Source organism: Anticarsia gemmatalis, chromosome 3 (genome assembly GCF_050436995.1).
Source record: "Anticarsia gemmatalis isolate Benzon Research Colony breed Stoneville strain chromosome 3, ilAntGemm2 primary, whole genome shotgun sequence".
NCBI lineage: Eukaryota > Metazoa > Arthropoda > Insecta > Lepidoptera > Erebidae > Anticarsia > Anticarsia gemmatalis.
Window position 1 is genome coordinate 14,593,455 of NC_134747.1, and position 20,658 is coordinate 14,614,112.

A 20,658-nucleotide genomic window follows, 5' to 3' on the forward strand; every position below is an offset into this window, starting at 1 on the left:
AAAGGAAGTTTCATTATCAAAGGAATAAAATATGTTATTTAACGAGACGTTCCTGAACAGAGAGCGTCTGTTGTGTCGGAGCGATCGTAATTCATTACCGTTTGAGTGGCACGTCTCATCACGTCCGCGTCTGCCGCACGCCCGCCGCACGCCCGCCGCACCCGCCACGCCCGGCTGTATTGTTTCAACTGCGCTCCTTCCGATATTAATTTTATATTCTTCAAATACGAAAAGTGACAACTTGTAGGTAACGAGAGATCGTCTTACTTAATAAGAACTAACATGTGACGGGTTTTTTGGACCAGGTTATTGAGAACGATGTAAAGTCGCGCGTGCCTAATCCCCGGCGCCCGCAGATGGCAGCCACCGACGCGGCGTCAGTAACATGGCAGCGGGCGCGCCAGCCCTCAGTGCACTCATACTCGTGTGACGTGTCATTCGCGCGCAGTAATCCCCTGACACAACAACATGACTAATGTGTACACTGCATTACTGCATTACTGCATTACACCACTAAACACTGTAATCTCTTCACTCCGCGGTAACTGACGACCTGTTATAATGAACGACAAACAACGAAAACGTTTCACTTTGAAAGTTTTCATGTCTCATATAACACAGCACATCATTTTTCTGTTCTAACTAAAACCATGATTATATTGCGGTCAGCTTTTAGTCTTAGTAGATACCTATAGCTAAATGTAGAACTTTCTACGAAACTCGTTGGTACTACCTGTCATCGCGGCACCAGAGGCTCACCGTCAAAAGTCGAAATAGATACATTATATTAATAAGATCCGTTCTCAGGCTAGTGTCGGTCGTCAGAGCATGATCGATGGAACTGTCAGGTGAACGACCTCACACAGAAACCGACAAAATTATATTTTAAACATCTACTTTCATGATTTTCCTGAAAAGTTACGTTCGATAAAATATATTTCACATACAATGAGATTATACAGATTGAAATCTGACTGTGAACTAGATTGATATTCACATAAAACGTGATATAAAGCTAATAGCAATAAATGGCCGGCTATTGCTATGTGTGCGATTCATAGACGTGATGCAGTATCGAGTGAGGGTGTAGTGTAGCGAGCAGTGAGGCAGCCATCGATCAACTGTGTGTCAACAGTGAGTGGCGCGGGAAATGAAAGCTAAGTGCGACACACGCGACGCATGCTACACACGCTACACACGCGCCCCGTACACTGTGCGGTGAAGGAACCACCGCGCAATGGCTTATTATACCAACTGGACGTTGTTTGTGTGAGTGTGGCGCCAACACGACTTACATCCGCTAACTGACTGTACCTTTGTACCTCAGTGATGAGGTGAATGTGTCTGCAATCCACAATAGTTTCAGTTAAACATATTTTATAGTTTCACCATCGTCTACTTCTCTTGTTGCGTGATAAATGTTGCTTGCAGAATTAAACATGAAAGTCGTGTAAGAATAACGTAAGAACTTTTTAAAGGTATATAAAAATGTTGTCTAATTGAAGTGTAACACTATACCATGGGTGTGTGTCATGTGTAACGCATCAGCGTGTGATCGACATTCCACCCGGAGCGGCGCGACGCACTGCGAGTGCGTCATCGCAATCATCGCACGGCGTGTAAGTGACTCTAGTCTAGTCTAGTCCGAGCAGCGAGCTGGTCACACACAACGCTGATTACTCATCAATCACATCACTGACACACACACACACACCATACCTTTCATATTGTACGTTTGTATTTGCCGATCATTCAAAATATAACTTGTTGAAATGTTTTTTTTATCTATTAGTACATATACTTATATTGTAAATTTAAGTTATCGATGCTGTATAATCTAATACATATATAAAATTCTCGCGTCACAGTTTTCATTGCCATACTCCTCCGAAACGGCTTGACCGATTCTCATGAAATTTTGTGAGCATATTGACTAGGTCTGAGAATCGGCCAACATCTATTTTTCATACAAATAAGTGACACAATGAGTAGTAATGTTATGAATAGTTTCTCAATGGCAACACAAATTCAATCTATAGCTGCTTAGGTACTATTAGTTGGAACCATTCATTAGCTTTCGTAGCTTTCTGTCACTTGAAATTAGAAGTAATTTCAAAGCAAGGTGTGCGGTGAGCGCCGCCGCGTCGGCCGCGTGGCGCCGTCGTGCCGCCCTCGTGCCGCCCGCGTCGGGAACTTCATCTTTGAGTTTGTGCGAGCGAGCCGGGGGAAGGGGAGGTGCATTCTTCTGTCGTATTCGTTTTAATTAGGTTCTACGTAATTGTGTCTCCGTCCGTCGCCCGCCGCCGGCGCGCTCTACGGAACCTCTCAAATACTCGTTTTGTACAAATTACCTCCATCGCACAGATAGCGGCAGAATTAAATGCAGCTGAAATCGACTCGCAGTCGCAAGTCTCGACGGAAATGTAGACGGAACTGGCGTCAAAAATCATGGAGTCACCGGTTGTAATGTAGTGGGCAGTAGATCAGGATAACTGCCGACGTGCGGGCCGCGCACCCGCCCCGCACCGGCCCCGCACGCGCCCCGCACACGCCCTGCGCGACCTATGTGAGGAGATGTACGGCGTGAAGCGAAGTGGCAACACGTTAATGTATCGAGTTGGGAGCTGACTCAAGATATACCCGCAATTGCAGTAGATATATTCCAGTGAATATTGCAGGCGGATGAACTAAGAGCACTGGCTCTAGGCGAGGACCGATGTGGCTGCATACAATAATCATTAACTTAACGCTAACTGGTCGCCGGTCGACGACGCTGCGATACGTGTTTTCACTCGGAATGACCTATAATTTTTCTTCAAAACTGAAATGCGATCGATTATTATTAACTTGCATTCTAAATTCACAACGACTTACAAGTACATGTTTTAACTTGTAGTAAACCGGGTCCAGATCACTAAGTAATCGGCTACATCATTGTACGCATGATTTACGTAAGAATATGGCGACATAATGGCTCCCTGTAGTATTCTGTTAACTTTATATTTACAGCGTCGTAAAACAAGTCAGTAGGATAAGAGATCATAATGATAGGCTTTGTAGGGTTTTAAAATAATACTAAACCTATTATTGTCCCACTGCTTTTCAAGAGTAGTACATATTAACTAGGTATTAGGTATGTAGAGATGAAGATGTCAGACGCCTGTAGTCCACGAAGGCTTATACAAAAATGGGTTTCGAAACATATAGTTTATAAAAAACCTCAATCAATAGGATTTTTTTCCGCGATTGGCGTAAAATCAGCAGCCGTTCACGTTTACTCCATAACTTCGGCACCGCCTACAATAAGAAAATGACGGTGTCGAGTGACGTTCACGTGTCACTAGTCTCTTCTCGTGACTGAAGTGTTGTGATGTTGTGTGCAGCGTCGGAGGCGCAGCTGGGCATGGGCGGCGTGGTGGGCGCGGCGGGCGCGGGCGCGGGCGCCGTGTGCGCGCTGGTGGCGGGCGCGTGCGCGCTGGCGCTGCGCCGCCGCCGCCGGCCGCGCCTCGCCAAGCCGCCGCCCGCGCCGCTCGCCGCGCCGCCCGCCGGCAAGCTGCCCGACCACGACGACGCCGAGCCCGACCTCATACCTAACAACTACTGTGAGTATACTTCACTAGGTCACCATCGTCGTCTCTAACTTTTACCATCATTACGTGTTTCGGGCCTACGAAATGCCTAAAACTTAAACGAAAACATATCTCCGCATCGAGTGACAGCAAACAAATATTAATTATCATCATAAATACATAACGACGTAATCTAAATCTACGTTAGCGGAAGGTGGTACAACGCAACATTGGAAAGTAAACTTGTGACAAGAGGGTCGCAACAGATAATTGTATGTGGTGTGCGGATACATAAAACACGTTGTAGAGGGCAACGATGGGATTTAATCATTTATAGCGAGGACAGAGGACAGAGGCGCGGGCCCATGCATGCGAGATGTGGCTTCACGTGACCGCGCGCCGCCGCCTGCCATACACTAGTCTGTGTGCCTATATCGTTCGTGTTTCCCATTGTAATAGAAGAGAGTATGACGTTAATACTCCACTTAGAGAGTACAGAGTTAATCCAGGTTACTCAGAAACTATGATACTTTGTCTAGTTCATCCAACTTTATCCGATTTGCAAACCTAATTGTACGTGCCCGCCGGTTGTGAGTAGTGCGCACCTGTCTCCGCTTTTTGAGCAATATCATTTTCAACAAAACGGGAAAATGAAATAAAAACCCATTACTCTTTCCTGTGTGCTACGAAATCATGATGGACTGCTACGAGTGCTACGACATCCCGAATTAAGCGTTTGCCATTCAAATATTCATATTAAGCGCATAACAAGGGAAAAAACATAGAAAGGGTGTTGCGGAGGTGAAGTAGGCGTGCGGGGAGGCGGGGGCAGGGCACTTGGCGCGGTTTAAAAGGCAATTCTCATAAAAGCTTAATATACGACTGGAAGTGGACGCCGCCGCGGGACCCATCGCCGCTACCTACCGGACACACACACGCACACACACACACACACACACATACACGTAGCCGTACACGCGACACACTCGCAGAGGTAGTGTCAGTGCTGTGACGTCACCGCACATATCGGTGTGTCGTAGCACTTGGAGCGAGCACAGTAATTATAGCGGGCAGTAGATGGCAGTAAGTAGCCTTTGAGCCGTAATGTGATTAGTCGCGTGAGACATCCGCGCCATAACACCAGCTGCCTTCAGAACATAACACAACGAGTGACGCGTAGTGACGACTGTGACGAGCTCGCTCCGACACAACAATCATGTAACCGACAACAAGTAACAAGACTATTTGAAACCACCTCGTCAGCCATTTTATTCAAAATTAAGATGTCTTTCTGTTTCTTAGACCGACCATGCTCACCGCTAAAACCCTGTTGGCACTCTACTTAGTACTTATATTTCAAAATCATTTTGTTTTTAGTAAACGCTCATCTCACAAACTGTTACGTAATACTAGGTAAGTACAAGTAGGTACCTATATTATATTATCAGAGGCAAGCAATCCCTCCCGCCGTGTTGAACAACGAACACGCGCCATAAAATAAATCATCGCGAAAATAAAAATAAAATCGTACTCCCATTTAAATTCAATGAACGGATTACATAAAAATCCTTCCTCATTGAGCGCTTCACGACGTGAGCTATTTGTAACGATTGAACCTGTTCAGTGTTGGCAGTGTTCGCGGTGCTCGCGGGAGGGCCTTGTTCAAACGAACCTTTTTATTTTATTCAACGACTACTAAAATATGTGCTTCAGCTGAGAGTTTAGAGTAGGTACACTTATGACGTCACGTGTGTGTATGTGTGTGTGCACCAAGTTGATGTTCAAACAGTCGTTAATGACCGTGTCGGGAAGGACCGCGTGCTAACGAAGCGAAGGCGACAAGTTTGGTCAATCTATAAGTTGTCAGTATTGTCACCGGCTTGCTGGTAATATAGAGCTACACCGATGTATCCACCACCGCCGCCTTTAATGATGTATTTGACGAAACTTTCAAGTTACCTTTACTTTTTTTTCATTTAACAATATCAATTACATGGTATCATTGACTGTTAGTTCATAACGTGTGGTGAGTAGCTCGACACAACGGTGCAGTGCGACACGTGCCAACACTGCCAACACAGCACGATCGGGCGGTCTAATTAAAAGCTAATGTATAGGCGAGACGTCGGCAAGTGGCGAGCGGGCCCGGGCGGCGGCGCTAACGAGCGCGGATTAACTGCCGCTCACACGCTCACATTAGCGATGAGCGAGTTTTTGTCGCGAGCTGACGACACGTGCGGCCCACGACGCCGACGCGACTTTCCACCCACTTTCACTTTAATACCTCTCTAAGTATACGATCAAGACGTATTTGCGACTTGATTTGAAATAAAGTTAAGCAAAGCAATGCTGCATAACTTTATATCCCGCAGCCAAAAGGCCTACTTGCCAAATACATATCTCCTGGCAGTTTTTTTAAGGAAAAACCAAGGTTATACTTTTAATCGATGGCGTAAAGTCGCGAAGGGCACGAAGCGCAATGGAGCACCTCGTAGATATCAGCAGCGTTTTGAAATATACGAACAATATGATGCACTATAATAGATCAGATAAGCGCGGTGGTGCAGCAAAATGGCTGCATGTTAACAATTAAAAAAGCTTGTAAATCAACCGTAGTAGAGTGTTGCGCTGAACGCGCCGATTGCGCCGAATGTGCCGAATGTGCCGATCGCGCCAATCGCGTTATTATAATAGGTAATGGCGCGAATTATTATCGGCGCCATAACTCGGGCGCGTCACGTGCACTCCGCGCCACTAGCCGACAACAAAAGCACAACATCCCATTAAAAACATTATGTCCACGCTTTTATACGAAAATATAATAACCTGCCTCGTGGCGCGCTCGGTAGTGTGTTGTGTGACCGACTGCTGGTCTTGAGCTCCCGATGCAACGATTCTCAGGTCGGGTAAACTATTGGTATTTTGTAATTTGTAATAAAATATTTCTCAATAGAAGCCTGGAGGTTGGTAACGTGCCCGGTAAACGGCAATCGACTTTGACATGGGACTAACATTGTTAATGGATTTCCAAAAAAAATACATGTTTAAACAATTATATTAATTTAATACTAACTCTGCTTCCGTTAAATATTAACTCTGCTTCTGCTCAGTCACGTTCTCACATGAATGATACGAGTACCCTAAGACAAGGAGGACTATGGTGTTACTGCTGAGTGCTGCGCTACACTCACATAGTTGTAACGTGTGATACTTGAGCACACATACTAGTAGTCCGCGTGGCTGCGGAGGTGACAGCTCGCGCAAACATTCCAATAAATCGAATAAATCCTCCGCTGAACTCGCACATTTCCCGCAACTCGCTTTAGACTCCATTGCGTTTTAGTCCACAGTACTTGAGAAACTCAATAAGTTTTAGTAAGTAAAATATTCGCATTGCCACGGAGAGACGCTCCAATCATTCTTATTACTATTTTGATATTGTTCAGTCGCGAAGCTTGAGTGTTTCTTTGTCACTATATCGATGACGCTGTGACCGATGTCTTCATCTTATGTTAAAACTTCATTAAAAAGTGAACGTTTAATGTTCCGAACATTATTATCGTGATATGGCAGAAGTAAAATATATTATTTACTGAATAGCGTTCAAATATTCCAGCAGTCAGTGTGATGAGTGACATGTCACGTCGCCGTCCTAGAACGCACTCTCACGGCGCTGCGTGTGATTATATGTCACGCGCAATATGTTAGTATATTAATGTACGATATAATAACAATAATATATAAACGTATAATTTCAATGTTGCCGATAAAAAGTAACGTAGCGTTAAATGTGTAAAGAAAATTCGCGAAGCGAGGTCAATCAGCGGAGCGGAAGCGATTGCCAGACAAGCGCATTTATTAGATGTTGTTCAAACGAGACGCGCGCGCTCGGAGCCGCCCGGAGCCGCCCGGAGCCGCGGAGCGAGGCGGAGGTGCGCCTTATTGATATTAATATTCCATACTCGGTGTAATTATACTCATACGAGACCCTTACAGCGTACACTTACATCGTATTACTACGCAACATTGTCTACTTATTACTCTTATTACTTTTGTCAACTTATTCTGTTTTGTAAATAAATAACAGTGCAACCGATTCCGCACCCGTAGCACGTAGCAGGTACTACGTAGCTCGTAGCACCGCCGTAGCCCCGTCATAGCCTCGCCTCAATCGTAGAAATCACCCACACGCCGCACCTGACGTCGCGTCACTCAAATAAAGCGAATGAAGCAGTCGGCGATACAATCACGCGACAACCATTCACCAAGAATATTGAAAATATTCCCGCGCCGAGCGGCGTGTGCGGGCCGCGGGGCGAGCGGCGCGGGGCGCGGCGGCCGCGGGAGGGGGGGGGCGCTAGGTATATTCATGAATATTGATGCAGCATCGTGAATATTCAGCGCGGCGACACTCGCAATTGAAAACACGCCGCAAAGTGCGCCGCCGCTGCCGCTAGCGCCCGCGCCGGCACGCTGCTGTCTTCTGACATGTACTGCATTCTGATTTTTATATATGTATATCTTTCAATACAAACTTTTCTTAGGAAAGCTACGCACTCAAGAGAATTAATAAAAATAAACGCTATAAAACAGAGGTTACCAAAATCATGAATGTTTCACCGCGCAGCCCAAATTCAAACCTGCGACTTAACACGATAATAAGGGATGATCCGATTTCAAGAGCTTCTTCCGAAGCGCTGTTGATGGCGGCCGTGTGTGCGGTCCATGCGCAGATACTCGTAGATATTATATTAAGCGACAATCTAATCCACATCCAATATTTGTACACAAAAAAATATTTTAAAGTTATCACTGGTTAGTGAGTTTGACAGATGATGATGATAATACTGACAATAAACTGTGCGCCTCGAACGTGTGCAAATCGTCGATACTGCGCCTTAGCCGCAAGCGGAAGGAAGCAGACCTGTTAATGAAGCCAATTTGAATAAACCCTGGCACATTAGGAGCGGTGTGCCGGCGACGGCGCGGGCGGAGGGGGGCGGTGCCGGAGGGGGGTGCTCGATGCGCGCACCAATTAATTATTTCTTGTGTCCTGAGTCACGCTCGCCTCCGTCTTTAAATGTAGTGATTAATCAGGTTTTTTCCCGGCGGCGGATAAATCTCGACTCGTGCCCACAACGTCGTTATTTACGTGTCGTGACGTCACTTCTACTCCGCCTAATGCAGCATGTCAAATATTTTTTGGTGTACAAAATGTATATTTGTTTACTCTTATTATTATAAGGATATATTGTGTGTTGATCTGTGTGTGTATGTGATTGCAGGCGAGGCGGTGAGCGCGCCGAGCCTGGCCGTGTCGTCGCCGGGCCGCACCGCGCCCGCGCCGCTCACCACGCCGGTTAGTATCCCCTTTATGTAACTAACTAACGACCTTACGATTCACATTCAACATATCAAACTTATAGTTTTATCTAGTATTAATTGAGGCGCGTGTGACACTCGTGCCAGCTAATAGTAGGTAAATATCACATACATAATATATGTGCAGGCGGAGGCGTCCGGCGTCCGACACGACGGATGCTCGGCGTTAAGTATTTTTTCATTAAGTTTCCCTCCCTTTAATCGCACATCAGTAAAGTGCGAAGAGGCCATAAAAGTAGCCGTGTACCACATAAAGTTAACACGTCCTCCTTGCGAGAGAAATGCGACTAGGCGCGATTTTATCTACTTAGAGAGTTGTCGTTTATTTTATGTGACCGTTCGGTGAGTGTCGGCGCGGGGCAGCAGGCGCGCCCGCTTTATGAGGGTCCCGGTCGGTAACCGCGCCGCGTCCACGCATCACCACGTCATCGCCGGAGCTCGCGGGGAGGGGGGGGTATCAGCACCCGCGGGACGTATCAGCGCGGTGCCGTTGTGACTTGTCATCAGTCACGCGCCGCGCACCTCGTCCATCAAAATATGTATTACACAACAATCACACCGCGCCGCCGACCCGCGCTGTGCCTCGATCGACAAACTCCTCAGATTTTTGACAACATTTATTTTAGGTATAGCTGGTATTAGTACATTCACCGACGCTCCGAGGAGTCAGCAGTGCGGCGGCCTCGAGGTACGATGTAGCAGCGTCATTGTCACGTGATCGATACCGGCTCACGCTGTCTTTAAGTGCACTATTATAATTATAATAGAGCACATAATGCACACAAAATTATTGTGCAATTTCGTGAGCACAATACTTCAGCTAGTTTGAAGACAGAAGGGGCAGGAACATTGCAGCCTTGAATATTGCGGCGCCATACGATGCGAAGCAACGCGGTGGCGGCTCAATTAAAGTATTTAACCACACGTAACCGCACTGAAGCGTCTCGCGCCAAAGATTAAAACATCGTGCGATCTCGACGGCATTAAACTTTATCGTATTTACACGAAACTTTCATCGAGAATTTACTTTGCAGAGTCCTCATCAAACTGAAACACGAAAGTTCATCTAACTCAGTTACCGACCGATAAAGTAACGAACGAGTTGAATTTTAATGCTCACAAAAGCTGGAGAGGCGTCGCAACTCTTAGAGTGCGAGCGATGTTGATCGACTCGGTGCAGTTCACAGCGCGACGCGACGCGCGGCCGAGTTAGTGAGCTCGCTTCAATGAGATATAAGGTTGATTTGTGCGTCCAATTTTCGAGATGGCGCGACCAGCACTCCCCATAAAAACGAATAATTCACGCGGCGCTCCCATCGTTCCGTAGATCACGCACCAGACCACACTAAAATGCATCTGCTCCTCGAATATTTTTACTTTTCGATTAAGTTTCCGCTCGTATCTCAGCGGCGACGTCTACATTTTGACATAGTTTGCGAGGCGAGCCGAATGTGTGCTAATAATATGAGAGCCGGGTTTTGTCGAAGTACTATAGAACAATACGCTCACACCTTGCCTGACTCCTCCTATATTCACGTCCAGGTTTTGTGCCGATTTTTAGCTTAACGGCTCTGTCAAGTATCGTACTGCAAAAAATACCGTGAGCACGAAATTCACCTAACCAGTATACAGTCCAGTAATAAGTTGAGGAGGCGCGGCAATAAATCCCGCGGAGCAGCTGATTCAGTGGCAATGTCGTAGTGTGAGTGAGCCAGCAGACTCGGCCGCTAACTACTAGACCTTTTAATTAACTCCCGCGGTTCTTTCATCAGGGGCGGCAGTCGCATCACCTGCGCGCCCCGCTACGCCGCTGTGTCGCAGACGCGTCGTCCTCGTGTCGGTTTAACCTTACCCCGCCCCGGAGCGACGTGATGATGTTTTGCGTTAGTTTTAATTTAAAGTTATTGTCGCGGCGCTGGCGCGACAATGGCACGGCTAATTCGACGGAGATGCGTCGCCCGATAGCGCTGATTACACCGGCTAATGTAATGTGACGCGCCGCTCTGAGATGCGGTGCGGTGCGACGCGATGCGGTGCGGTGCGACACGCACGTGTAATTACAGTACATGCACGCTGCATACATCGCGCGTCGTTGCCACGATGCAGTGATATTGCGCTAGTTCATTAACGAGCTGATAATATAACGCGTGTTAATGAACGCGATCTGCTCTGTCCACGTCGTAATCAATAATACCACCGTTACGCTACACGTGGTGGAACGCCTCACACATAAAGCTTTTTTTTAAACTTCGGCATCCGCAAGTTCTCTGACAATTTTTTTTCAATCTGTAAATTAAATATAAAAATAATGACTTGGAACGATGCAATCGATGTGAAATGATTATTTGCAGGCGTGTAACGGTCCGGGCGGGCCGGGCGCGTCGTGGACGTGGGGCGCGCGCTCGCGCGAGGCGGGCGCGGGCGCGGAGGCGGGCGCGATGGGGCGCAGCGCGTCCGCCACGCTGCGCGCCGCCGCCGACCTCAACGTCGACGCCATCAAGGAGAAGCTGCTCGATCACCGGATCCCCGAGTCCTGCGTGTAGTCGCGCGGCGGCTGCCCCGCGCCCGCCGCCGCCGCCGCCCCCGCTCGCACCGCGCGCCACGAGCGCGGACGCGGCGTAGACACGCGTGTCTAAGGACTCACGTGAACTAACCGAGTGGTTATTACGAGGTTTCAGTCGGCCCGGACTCTTTGTGTGAGTGAAAGCTTGGCGCCACTAGAGCGCGGCGACGACTCTCGAGCCTCACGAGTGCGTGTCATCGAGTGCGGGTGCGGCCTCAGTGTCGGCGACTGCGTGTCCTCAGTGTAAATGTTGTAGCTAGAGTTATTTCCTCGGTGCGATCGAGCGCGTCACTCAGTGAGCGCGCGACTCGCCCTCCACTATACTTTCTCGCCTCACGCGTACACACTATCGGACTGTACATCTGCTATGTATATATTTATATAAGAAGACAAGAGGTTGTACACGTGTGTGTGTGCCACACTATACTTGCATTATAATATTTACTTGTTAAAGCGGATTTGTGCGTCCGAAACTCATTGATTATATAATGTTCGTTATCTTATGTTACTTCCTAATGTAAATGTTAAGTATCAGTTTCACTAACGCTATGTTTCTGTAGTAGATACATGATCAGTATGTACAGTATAGTACAGTGATGCTCACAGTCGGGTAGTGTGTCCGATGTTCATGAGTTCGGTAAACTAAATAGTAAATTGTGTAATTTTATTTGATATGATTGTAAATAGTAGAGTTTAAGCGACTGAGTCTTTGCCACTTTTTTACATGTCTACGAAATTAGATAATAAATTTACCAGTTAATTAATAAGTACTACGATAGGTAAATCTATTCGACGTTATCTGTATAAAATCTGATTTTATGTAAATAATGTTTGTACTCGCTCGTAAGGTTTTAATGTCGGCTTACGAGTGGCGTTGCTGACGTCGCGCGGCGTGGCGCGATGTTGCGCGACGTCGCGCGACCTGTACAGTCCACACGAGGCGACGCCACGCGACAATCACTTCCACTCCGATACTTATACTAACGTTAATGAATTCGACATATTACAATAAAACGAGTGTGGTCTGTCCGCCGCTGCCTCCACGTCGCCTCCACGTCGCCTCCACGTCACTTCTACGTCGCCTCCGCGTCGACTCTGCATTGACTCCGCGTTGACTCCGCGCCGCCACCGCTTCGTCACCAGGGCACACAACCTACCGTTACTTTTTTAAGTACTACGTAGCACGTCGTAGCACCTAGTAGCTACAACAGCTACGCGGCGTAGAGCTGGCACGTCAGCAATAATAAAGTAGGTCGTTGCACGCGATGCTAATTGGTTTTTGATGACAACTGCTCGCATTTCCGTCTCTAAGAACTATTTTAAACGCGTCAACTTGAACCAGTTAGTTAATTATATTATTTGTTTGAAACTTCTCATCACGAAGTATATTTAGTAGTGAGAAGATAGTCGATGTTATGAACGAGATACGTATTCTATTGACATATCATGAGCGTGACCGTCGAGCACCTCAATCTGTACATGTACATATCGTAACATATCATCATCACTCATGAGCGATGTCATCATGTACATAGGAGCGCGGCGCGCGGCGCGTGCTCGAGGCGACTCACCGAGCGCGGTGGTGGTCGACAGGTGGCAGTCACTTCACTTACTAACAGACTGACATTCCTCAACTTGTAGATACTAACACTAGGTAATTTATTTATAAGTATGTATGGCGGAGGCGCGGCGCGCGCGCTCGCCGGTCACGTCACGCCGCGTCTCCGCACTCAAACGTGATTTGTTATTATAAAGGTTTAAAACAACTCAAAGAGTTCGCCCTACTGTTGACATTATTTATTTTGAACGAGATTAAAGGTTGTCTTGGAAGTAACATGACTTTTATTATACCAGCACCTACATGTGTATGTACATACACTACGCGATACACACACATGATATTATATACCTGCAATAATATAAGACGTGTCGACACAATTCTCGATTATATCGTAGTTAGAGGTACCTACATGTTGCGCGTATATTTATTGACTCAACTTAGTCTCTATTATATGAGACAGGTTCAAATATCCATTACTTACTGTACCGCTCTACTCTCTACCGCTTTCTTTAATTTTTGATATAAGACAATTACAACTTCTGTGTTTTTTCCTCCATTGCAGTCTCTAAGTAAAGAAGTTGTTGTAGAGTGCGCCCTCTACCAGGGAGCAGTGATTATGATATTACTGACGCTATTTCACCGACTCTACGCCCCTACAGTTCACTGTTCGCAACGCGGCCGATAGATGGCGCGGTACACTATCACAACAACATTCACCGAATATATTGGTGAAACAATTCATTTACACACAGACTTATCCTTGTTACAGTATTAGGTTGTTCGTTAACATCACCTTGATGAGGATATAAGAAAATTTAAATTACATATAATAGTTTTTAAAATACACAAGGTCGCATTTAAGTAACTCAGTATTTAACGATTTAAGAATATCATTTGGTCCGATTACAAGGTATTTTCACTATGTAAATAGTTTAGCGAAATAGAAGTACGAGTAAACATAAAAAATATTATGTCAACGTAACTCCATTCTCTTTTCTTTTTCTGTGGTTTATCCTAAAAGCGTGACACGAAATAACGGATTTCCACCGTCAGTACTTGAGCACCAAATGAGTATAATAACCGTTGACGTTTCGTCGCGTAAAGCCGAAGTAATCATCGCGGAATTAGCCGCGCGCCACTACCCCTGCGAGCTGAGAGCTGACCGAACACCCCGCGGCCACCGCTCACTCTCGACTCTATACCGTACGGATAAGGTTGAAGATGTGTTGGCGAGCGGCCGAGGGGTGTGCCTCATTACTGGAGGCTGCGTAGGAATGAATCGCGAGGGTTGCCGGCGCGCCACGAGGCCGCGTCCAGCCTCTTATTAACATGATAATGTGACAAGGGCCGCTCATCTACATTACCACAAGATACGCTCTAACAAATACTGCTCTGTTCCGGTGAAGGATTGGGTTTGGCCAAATACTAGATATGTGTAACTTTGATATTAAGTACACTTAACAATGTTCGAGCAGGTAAAGTAAAAAATAATATGCTCAGCATTTTCTTTGTATAGTGCGTATGTACTCGTGCAATAACTGTTGTCTGATTTCAATCCATCATCGTAGGATCTATTTACAAGATATCAAGAAGGATAGTAACGAGGAAATATTGTGTGATATTGATCGAGCGGTGACGAGAGCTCTGGGAAAATAATGAGAAAAAAATGATGGATTGATTAAGCATAATAATTTATAATTTAATATTTGATATACATGATTAATAATTGATTAAATAAATTTCTTACGACTAAGTAATTGGATACACTTGATATAGTTGTAGATATAGCACGCCATGTCGGGTGCGGTGCAGGTGAGGGAGCGGGGAGGGGGGAGGGGGAGGCTAGTACACCTCGACGCTCTCCTGGTGGTGCACGGTGTCCTGGCGGAACATCTCCACGTCGGCCTGGCTGTCCGCATGGATCACCTTCGCGCGACCCTCCTGCACACAAACATCACAAATTATATTATCGTTGCATTTTAATACATAAGTCAATAACTTATACATATTTCTCATATGAAAAGCCACACCTGTCGTAAAAGTCATCAAACTTAGGAGTTTGTTAGTGAACAGATAGCGATGTACATCTCTGAGGAGCGGCTTCGTCACACCGCAGACTCGTAGAGGCACGCGACCGGACCCTGAGACAACAGGGCGCGTGACGTCACTGCTCGGGGGTGCGGGGCACGACAGAGAGGTGCGACGCGTTACCTTGGGGTGCATGAGGATGAAGGGCAGCTCGGCGACCAGCTCGCCGCTCAGTGCGCCCAGGTACAGCTTCACCTTGGCGCTGTAGCTCACCACGATCCCGAACGCGTCGCGCTGCTCCGAGTCCAACAGTCTGATCAACAGTGAGGACAAAGTGATACTTATACTTAGAGTCGGTTACAGCCACAAGAAGAATTTTATTGTTTTCTCTAGACCACATACATAAATTCGATATAAGTTTTTAAATTAAAAATTATGCAACTATCTATGACTGATGTAAAATGAACTTAATGAACGATAACGCCGCACGTGGTGGGTTCGAATCTGACCCGGGACTAATATTTGTATAATGGACACGAGTGCCTGTTCTGAGCATGGTTACTGTGTCTATATGAGTATGTATTTCGAAGTATATAAGTATGTTTATCAACTATTCGGTTACCAGAGATATTCATATGAATCGAGCAGTGATGTTATAGACAGTTAGGGAATGAAGGTATGTCTGTGATGACTCACAGTGTGGTGGAGGCGAGCGTGGTGTCGGCGCGCTTGAGCTGTCCGTCGAGCGCGATGCCGCGTTTGTCGCGGTTGGTGGCCAGCGTGGGCGTCAGGTGCAGCACCTTCTGCAGGCTCGAGCCGGGCTGCAGCGGGCAGCCGTCCCTGAGCAACACACCATAGTCACCGATCAACTGTACGTACTACGATGTACTCACACTACAGTTACAGTACAGTCCGAGTGTTGTGACAATGAAACTCAATACAATGTGTATACTGTATCGTCAGCGAGCGTCGTGCTACGTACTGCGTCTCGATGCTGGCGACCATGTTGCGGTACTGTCCGCTCTGGAACAGCACGACGTCGACGCCCTGCTGGATGCACGCCTTGATCTTCTTCACCACCTTGTTGCTGTGGTTGCGCACGCACATGTTCACCGCCACCGTCTCCCCGTGGATGTACAGCTGCCAATGTTCTATCATTAGCTACGTGTATTGACGCGCTCGGATTTGTTCGTCTTACATTGACAATTTTAAGGTAAGTAGTCAAGTTCACGTTACTGAGAATGATCAGCCGTAAGACATCCCAAGTATTAGCCAAATGTGTTAGATGTCCTCGTGAACCTCGGTCAAGTACTTCTGATGCTAGGACGACATTTCATAGTAACGTTACCTGTTTGTCGAGCGTGAGCTCCAGCTCGAGTTGTCCAGGCGACAGCACGAAGTCCTTGCGCACGACGGTGCAGGGCTGCGGGCCCGGCTTCGATGGCGCGAACTGCACCTTGCGGATGCCCAGCGCCACCGTGCTCCTGCACGTTACGGACAATACTTTCGCTTTATCTTCACTGTTTGTTGAATTGTCTCGGATAAAACGTTCAACTAAGAGTTACCTGCGATGCGAGCGGTCAATCTCGGAGTCTCCGACGAAGATCTTGACGTAGTAGTGCACGCCGCAGGGCTCGCCCTCGTCCTCGAGGCCGGGCTGCAGGGTGACGGAGCCGGGCGCGCCCGCCGGCACTGACAGACGGAACGGCACCGCCGTCTCGCCTAGCTTCTTAATCAGCCGCTCCTGTACATGTGCACTAACACGTATAAATATGAAGAATTACAATTGTAACGCTATTATAATTGTTTATGACGCTTTCATCAAATGTACCGATTGGCTCTCCCTTTGAGATAACCGAGGCTTGACTGGGTACGTAACGTTGTAGTAAGATCAAACACGTTTATAGTGTACCTGAGTGCGTGACAGATCGTAAGGCCTCTTCTCGGGTGGAGGATAGATTTGCTCAGAGGCGAGGAACAATTCCTTGTAGAAGTTGAGGCCCATGACCTCGTCCTGCTCTCGGCCGTAGCGGAACGTGCACACCACCTGGCCGAACACCTTGCGCCCGCGCACGTACTCCTCGTCCAGTAGCACCACGCCATCTGGCAAAACCACACGGTCTACCATCACACACCACAGACTATAACATCAAGGCATTACACATCATGCTGACACAGCTGAAAGCAGTATCAGCAAAGTGGAATTGGGACTAATATTCTGCGGAGAAAGGACCATTCTGGGAGCAGTGATTTATTCACAAAACTGTCCATCCTGCTGGTGCACATAACACGACGCACCTATCGGCTCCACGAAGGAGATGTGATCGATGAAGTCGCGCTTGGCCATGTACAGGGTGATCTTGCCGTTGGGCGCGCACTTCTTAAACACTTTGAAATTGTACACCATGTTGTCGAGCTTCAGAGAGCACTGTGAGAGAGGACGTGAGCTGGTAGTGTGTGGCGGACCCGGGGCGCTGTGGCGGCGGAACTGTGCGCGGTGGCGCGCCGCTGCCTATATATAACGGATTATTAGTCCGCGAGGCTTCTGAGTCGCTGTAATCTCGTTAGGCTCATTAGCAGTCGCGTGAGCCGCCACCAGCACGCCCACAGTTTACACCCGATCAGCGTTCGCCCTACCTAATTATATTAATCTCTTAGTCATACTTATAAATATATAATACCCAACAATCGATTGATTCTGCTGAAACGAGCGAACAAATAATAAATTGATAATGGTATTTTAAACCACTAAAAAAACTACGTCAAAGACAGTTACTACGTAATGTACATGAGCGAAAATATAATCACTTTACAGTACAAAGATATTAAATCATTAAGTACATGTTTATTATGACAGATAATACACGTAGCTTCAAGTGTATCGGTACTTCACACAATTGTATCACATGCAGGTATACGCTGTAACAAGTCACTATTGTAAACGTTATATGTGTGTTTTATGTACACACTTGAATGTATCTATCAAAAAATAGTATTATGATCACGCCCGTTACAGCCGACGGTGTAGAGAGCTTTATGAATTGCTCACACGTTTCGTCGTTAATATTGTTGGTCCCATGAAATAGCGTGCGAGCCTATTGCCATATTAACAAAAGCGTCTCAACTAAGTTGGAAAACCACAATATGGATCTGTTCCCATAAAGGCTGAAACAGTGAAAGTCACACGATCACTTGATTTCTTTACACATACTCGTACAAGTGTCTGTAGTCGTAGTCATCAACCTTTCACGTTTATGATATACTTACAGTAGTTCGATTCGCTACCACTACCGAATACCGACAACCGGCTAGTTATCAAGACATTTTGTATGAAAATCCGATCGGCGCCTCTAACTGGCGCCTTAAGAACTATTTTGGCAGCACAATTCACTATAAAGTTTCGATACTCGATAGTGGCGACTGTAAAGAATCGCGCTATAGTTCACTAACTAGTTATGAAATACTGAATGACGCTTTTTCAAGATTGTATCAGTACATATCGACATTGTGTCGCTCAAGAGAATACTTATCCCAATTTCAATGGTGCGTGACATCGCAAACGTATACACACGTACATACATCATGCAGGTACATTACGTTCGTGAATGAATGCGTCACGCTTTTCTGTGTTTGTCCTATCAGTGTTGTTGTAATCATACTTTAGTGACGCTTTGATTCATTTAAGCTTTCGATATACCTTGCTCGAGGAAATAACCTGTATGATATTATGTAGAGCTGTATTTTGTAACACTTGGCTGTAAAATGAACGAGTGTGATTTGTGATGGAAGATTTACCTCGCCCTGGTAGGCCGTCAACGTCTGCACTTTACATCGCAAAAGAGAAGGAAATAGCGGCTGAAATGTCTTATTCTGAGAGAGAGATAGCCGCCGAACTTTATGTCTGTATCTCTCGAGTCGATCCATGCCATTTTAACTTGTCATTTGAATATGACACATGTATGTTGTCGCTCGGCTAGACCCTAAAGACCTGATTTTTCTCCAAAATTGTGAAATAATTTTTGAGCAAACACTCAACAAATACCATCGAGCAACCACCATATTCACTAATATGGCCCCAGCCGACTTCCTTCTTGTTCTAAAACTCAAATTACCGCTTCGTGGTCACCTTTTTCAGTCGGTAGAGATATAAATTCGCGGGGAGCACAGAACTCAGTTCCAGTTACAACGTTTAAAAAGCCTTTTGACTATTGGAATATTCAGTGAGCGTAAGTGTATCGTTTCTGAAAGAACATACTTAAAAAGTGATCAAATAAATTTGGATGAATAACAAACAGTTTGTGTACTATTGATATTCTCAGATTTTTCCGCTACTTTCTTGACAGAGTAGTACTACAAAACGTTAGGTAACTATCTAGAATTGTCTAATTAAGTCCGCCCGGTCTAGCACTAAAATGCTCAATTTTAACCATATATTATGCCAATATGGTCTGGACAACAGTGGGCCTGACACGTGAGCTGCAAGCGGATACAGAGGAGCTCACAACGATTTATTGTTGAAATAATTGGCGCTAGTGTTTATACATAGATTACTTACACAGTCATAGCTTAACAATAATACATTAGTTTTGTGGTTTCACAGTGTTTGGGCACCGCCTCGCTGCCTCGCCGCCTCGCTGCCTCGCCGCCTTGGAGGTAATCCTCTTATATCATAAACTATATAATAGGAGCTTCGGCAGCAAACTTTCATTCGGGACACATCTGACGAAAACTCACCCTAAAATAAAATACGAGACCCGACCAATGATCACCAGTCGTTCTCTCATGATGCACTTCAGTAGAAGACACATTCGAACCCGCTTATGCACATTATTTTCAAAATAAGGGAATTTCCCGCTGTTGCTGCGGCCTGGTCGATAGTATTTAAGCGTCTGCACCACAGGAATCACACGGAATTTTGTAACGTGTATATGGCAACCGTCGTAAACCCGTAGTTAGTATAAGTTAGTAGCTCCTACGCAATAACGTAATAGAAATAATTATCATTGGTTCCTAACGGTGTAGGAAAACATCGTGATGCACCTTGCATGCCTGCGAGTTCTTTGGAACAGGTTTTGAAGAAATGCAAAGTCCCCAACCCGCACTTATAAGGTACATAAGGAGCGAGCTATGACTGTGCTACACTATCACCTCTTTGGCCTTCGGGTAGAGTTTCGAGAATAACGGGCACACTGAACATAATAAATGTTGACGCATACACAGCAACGAATCAACATATACCGACTATTAAATAAGAAAATGAACATCTTACAAATATTCCGAGACGAATAAAATAACAAACTTTTTTTCATATATAATAATATTTTGTAGTTCATTATAGAACGTTAAACAATAGAGAAGCGTCATGCGTTGTGAAGTGAATCAGGCGCAGCGGTAGAGCGGGGGTCGTTCACCCCGCGACCATCGCTCTCGCTCGCACCAGCGGCGCGACGCGCTCACTCCAACGAGACAGGCGAGCGGCGCGCCCGCTGTTCTGACGTCATTCTCATGCTCAATACTTACGACTTTCTAAGAGACGTGCTTAACTACTTAACAAA

The 20,658-nt window shown here is 46.2% G+C and overlaps 2 protein-coding genes across 3 annotated transcripts in view; one reads left to right on the forward strand and one right to left on the reverse strand.

Moving 5' to 3' along the window:
- side-II (sidestep II transmembrane protein) overlaps positions 1-14,745 on the forward strand; it is a 361,927-nt gene extending 347,182 nt beyond the window's left edge. For both annotated transcript variants that reach the window (XM_076136708.1, XM_076136709.1), the window contains exons 15-17: positions 3,384-3,602; positions 8,855-8,928; positions 11,303-14,745. In XM_076136708.1, the coding sequence (XP_075992823.1) occupies positions 3,384-3,602; positions 8,855-8,928; positions 11,303-11,494 (485 nt within the window). In that variant the 3' untranslated portion in view covers positions 11,495-14,745. The remainder of the gene's footprint in view (positions 1-3,383; positions 3,603-8,854; positions 8,929-11,302) is intronic.
- A 4-nt stretch (positions 14,746-14,749) lies between these two features.
- Arr1 (arrestin 1) lies at positions 14,750-17,605 on the reverse strand. Its single transcript, XM_076136712.1, has 8 exons — positions 17,402-17,605; positions 17,016-17,206; positions 16,669-16,847; positions 16,452-16,587; positions 16,086-16,243; positions 15,800-15,943; positions 15,287-15,416; positions 14,750-15,016 (listed from the first exon to the last, which is right to left on the reverse strand). Exons 1-8 carry the CDS (start codon positions 17,508-17,510, stop codon positions 14,918-14,920), a joined length of 1,146 nt encoding a protein of 381 aa, XP_075992827.1. The 5' UTR covers positions 17,511-17,605; the 3' UTR covers positions 14,750-14,917.
- Positions 17,606-20,658: the final 3,053 nt, after the last annotated feature.

Coding starts and splice junctions, on each gene's coding strand:
- Arr1 (XM_076136712.1), bottom strand. CDS start 17,510: ATGGTGTACAATTTCAAAGTGTTTAAGAAGTGCGCGCCCAACGGCAAG. Junction 15,944..16,085: donor GTCGCCAGCATCGAGACGCA/GTACGTAGCACG, acceptor TGTGTTGCTCAG/GGACGGCTGCCCGCTGCAGC. Junction 15,417..15,799: donor ACGCTCGCCTCCACCACACT/GTGAGTCATCAC, acceptor ACTGTTGATCAG/ACTGTTGGACTCGGAGCAGC.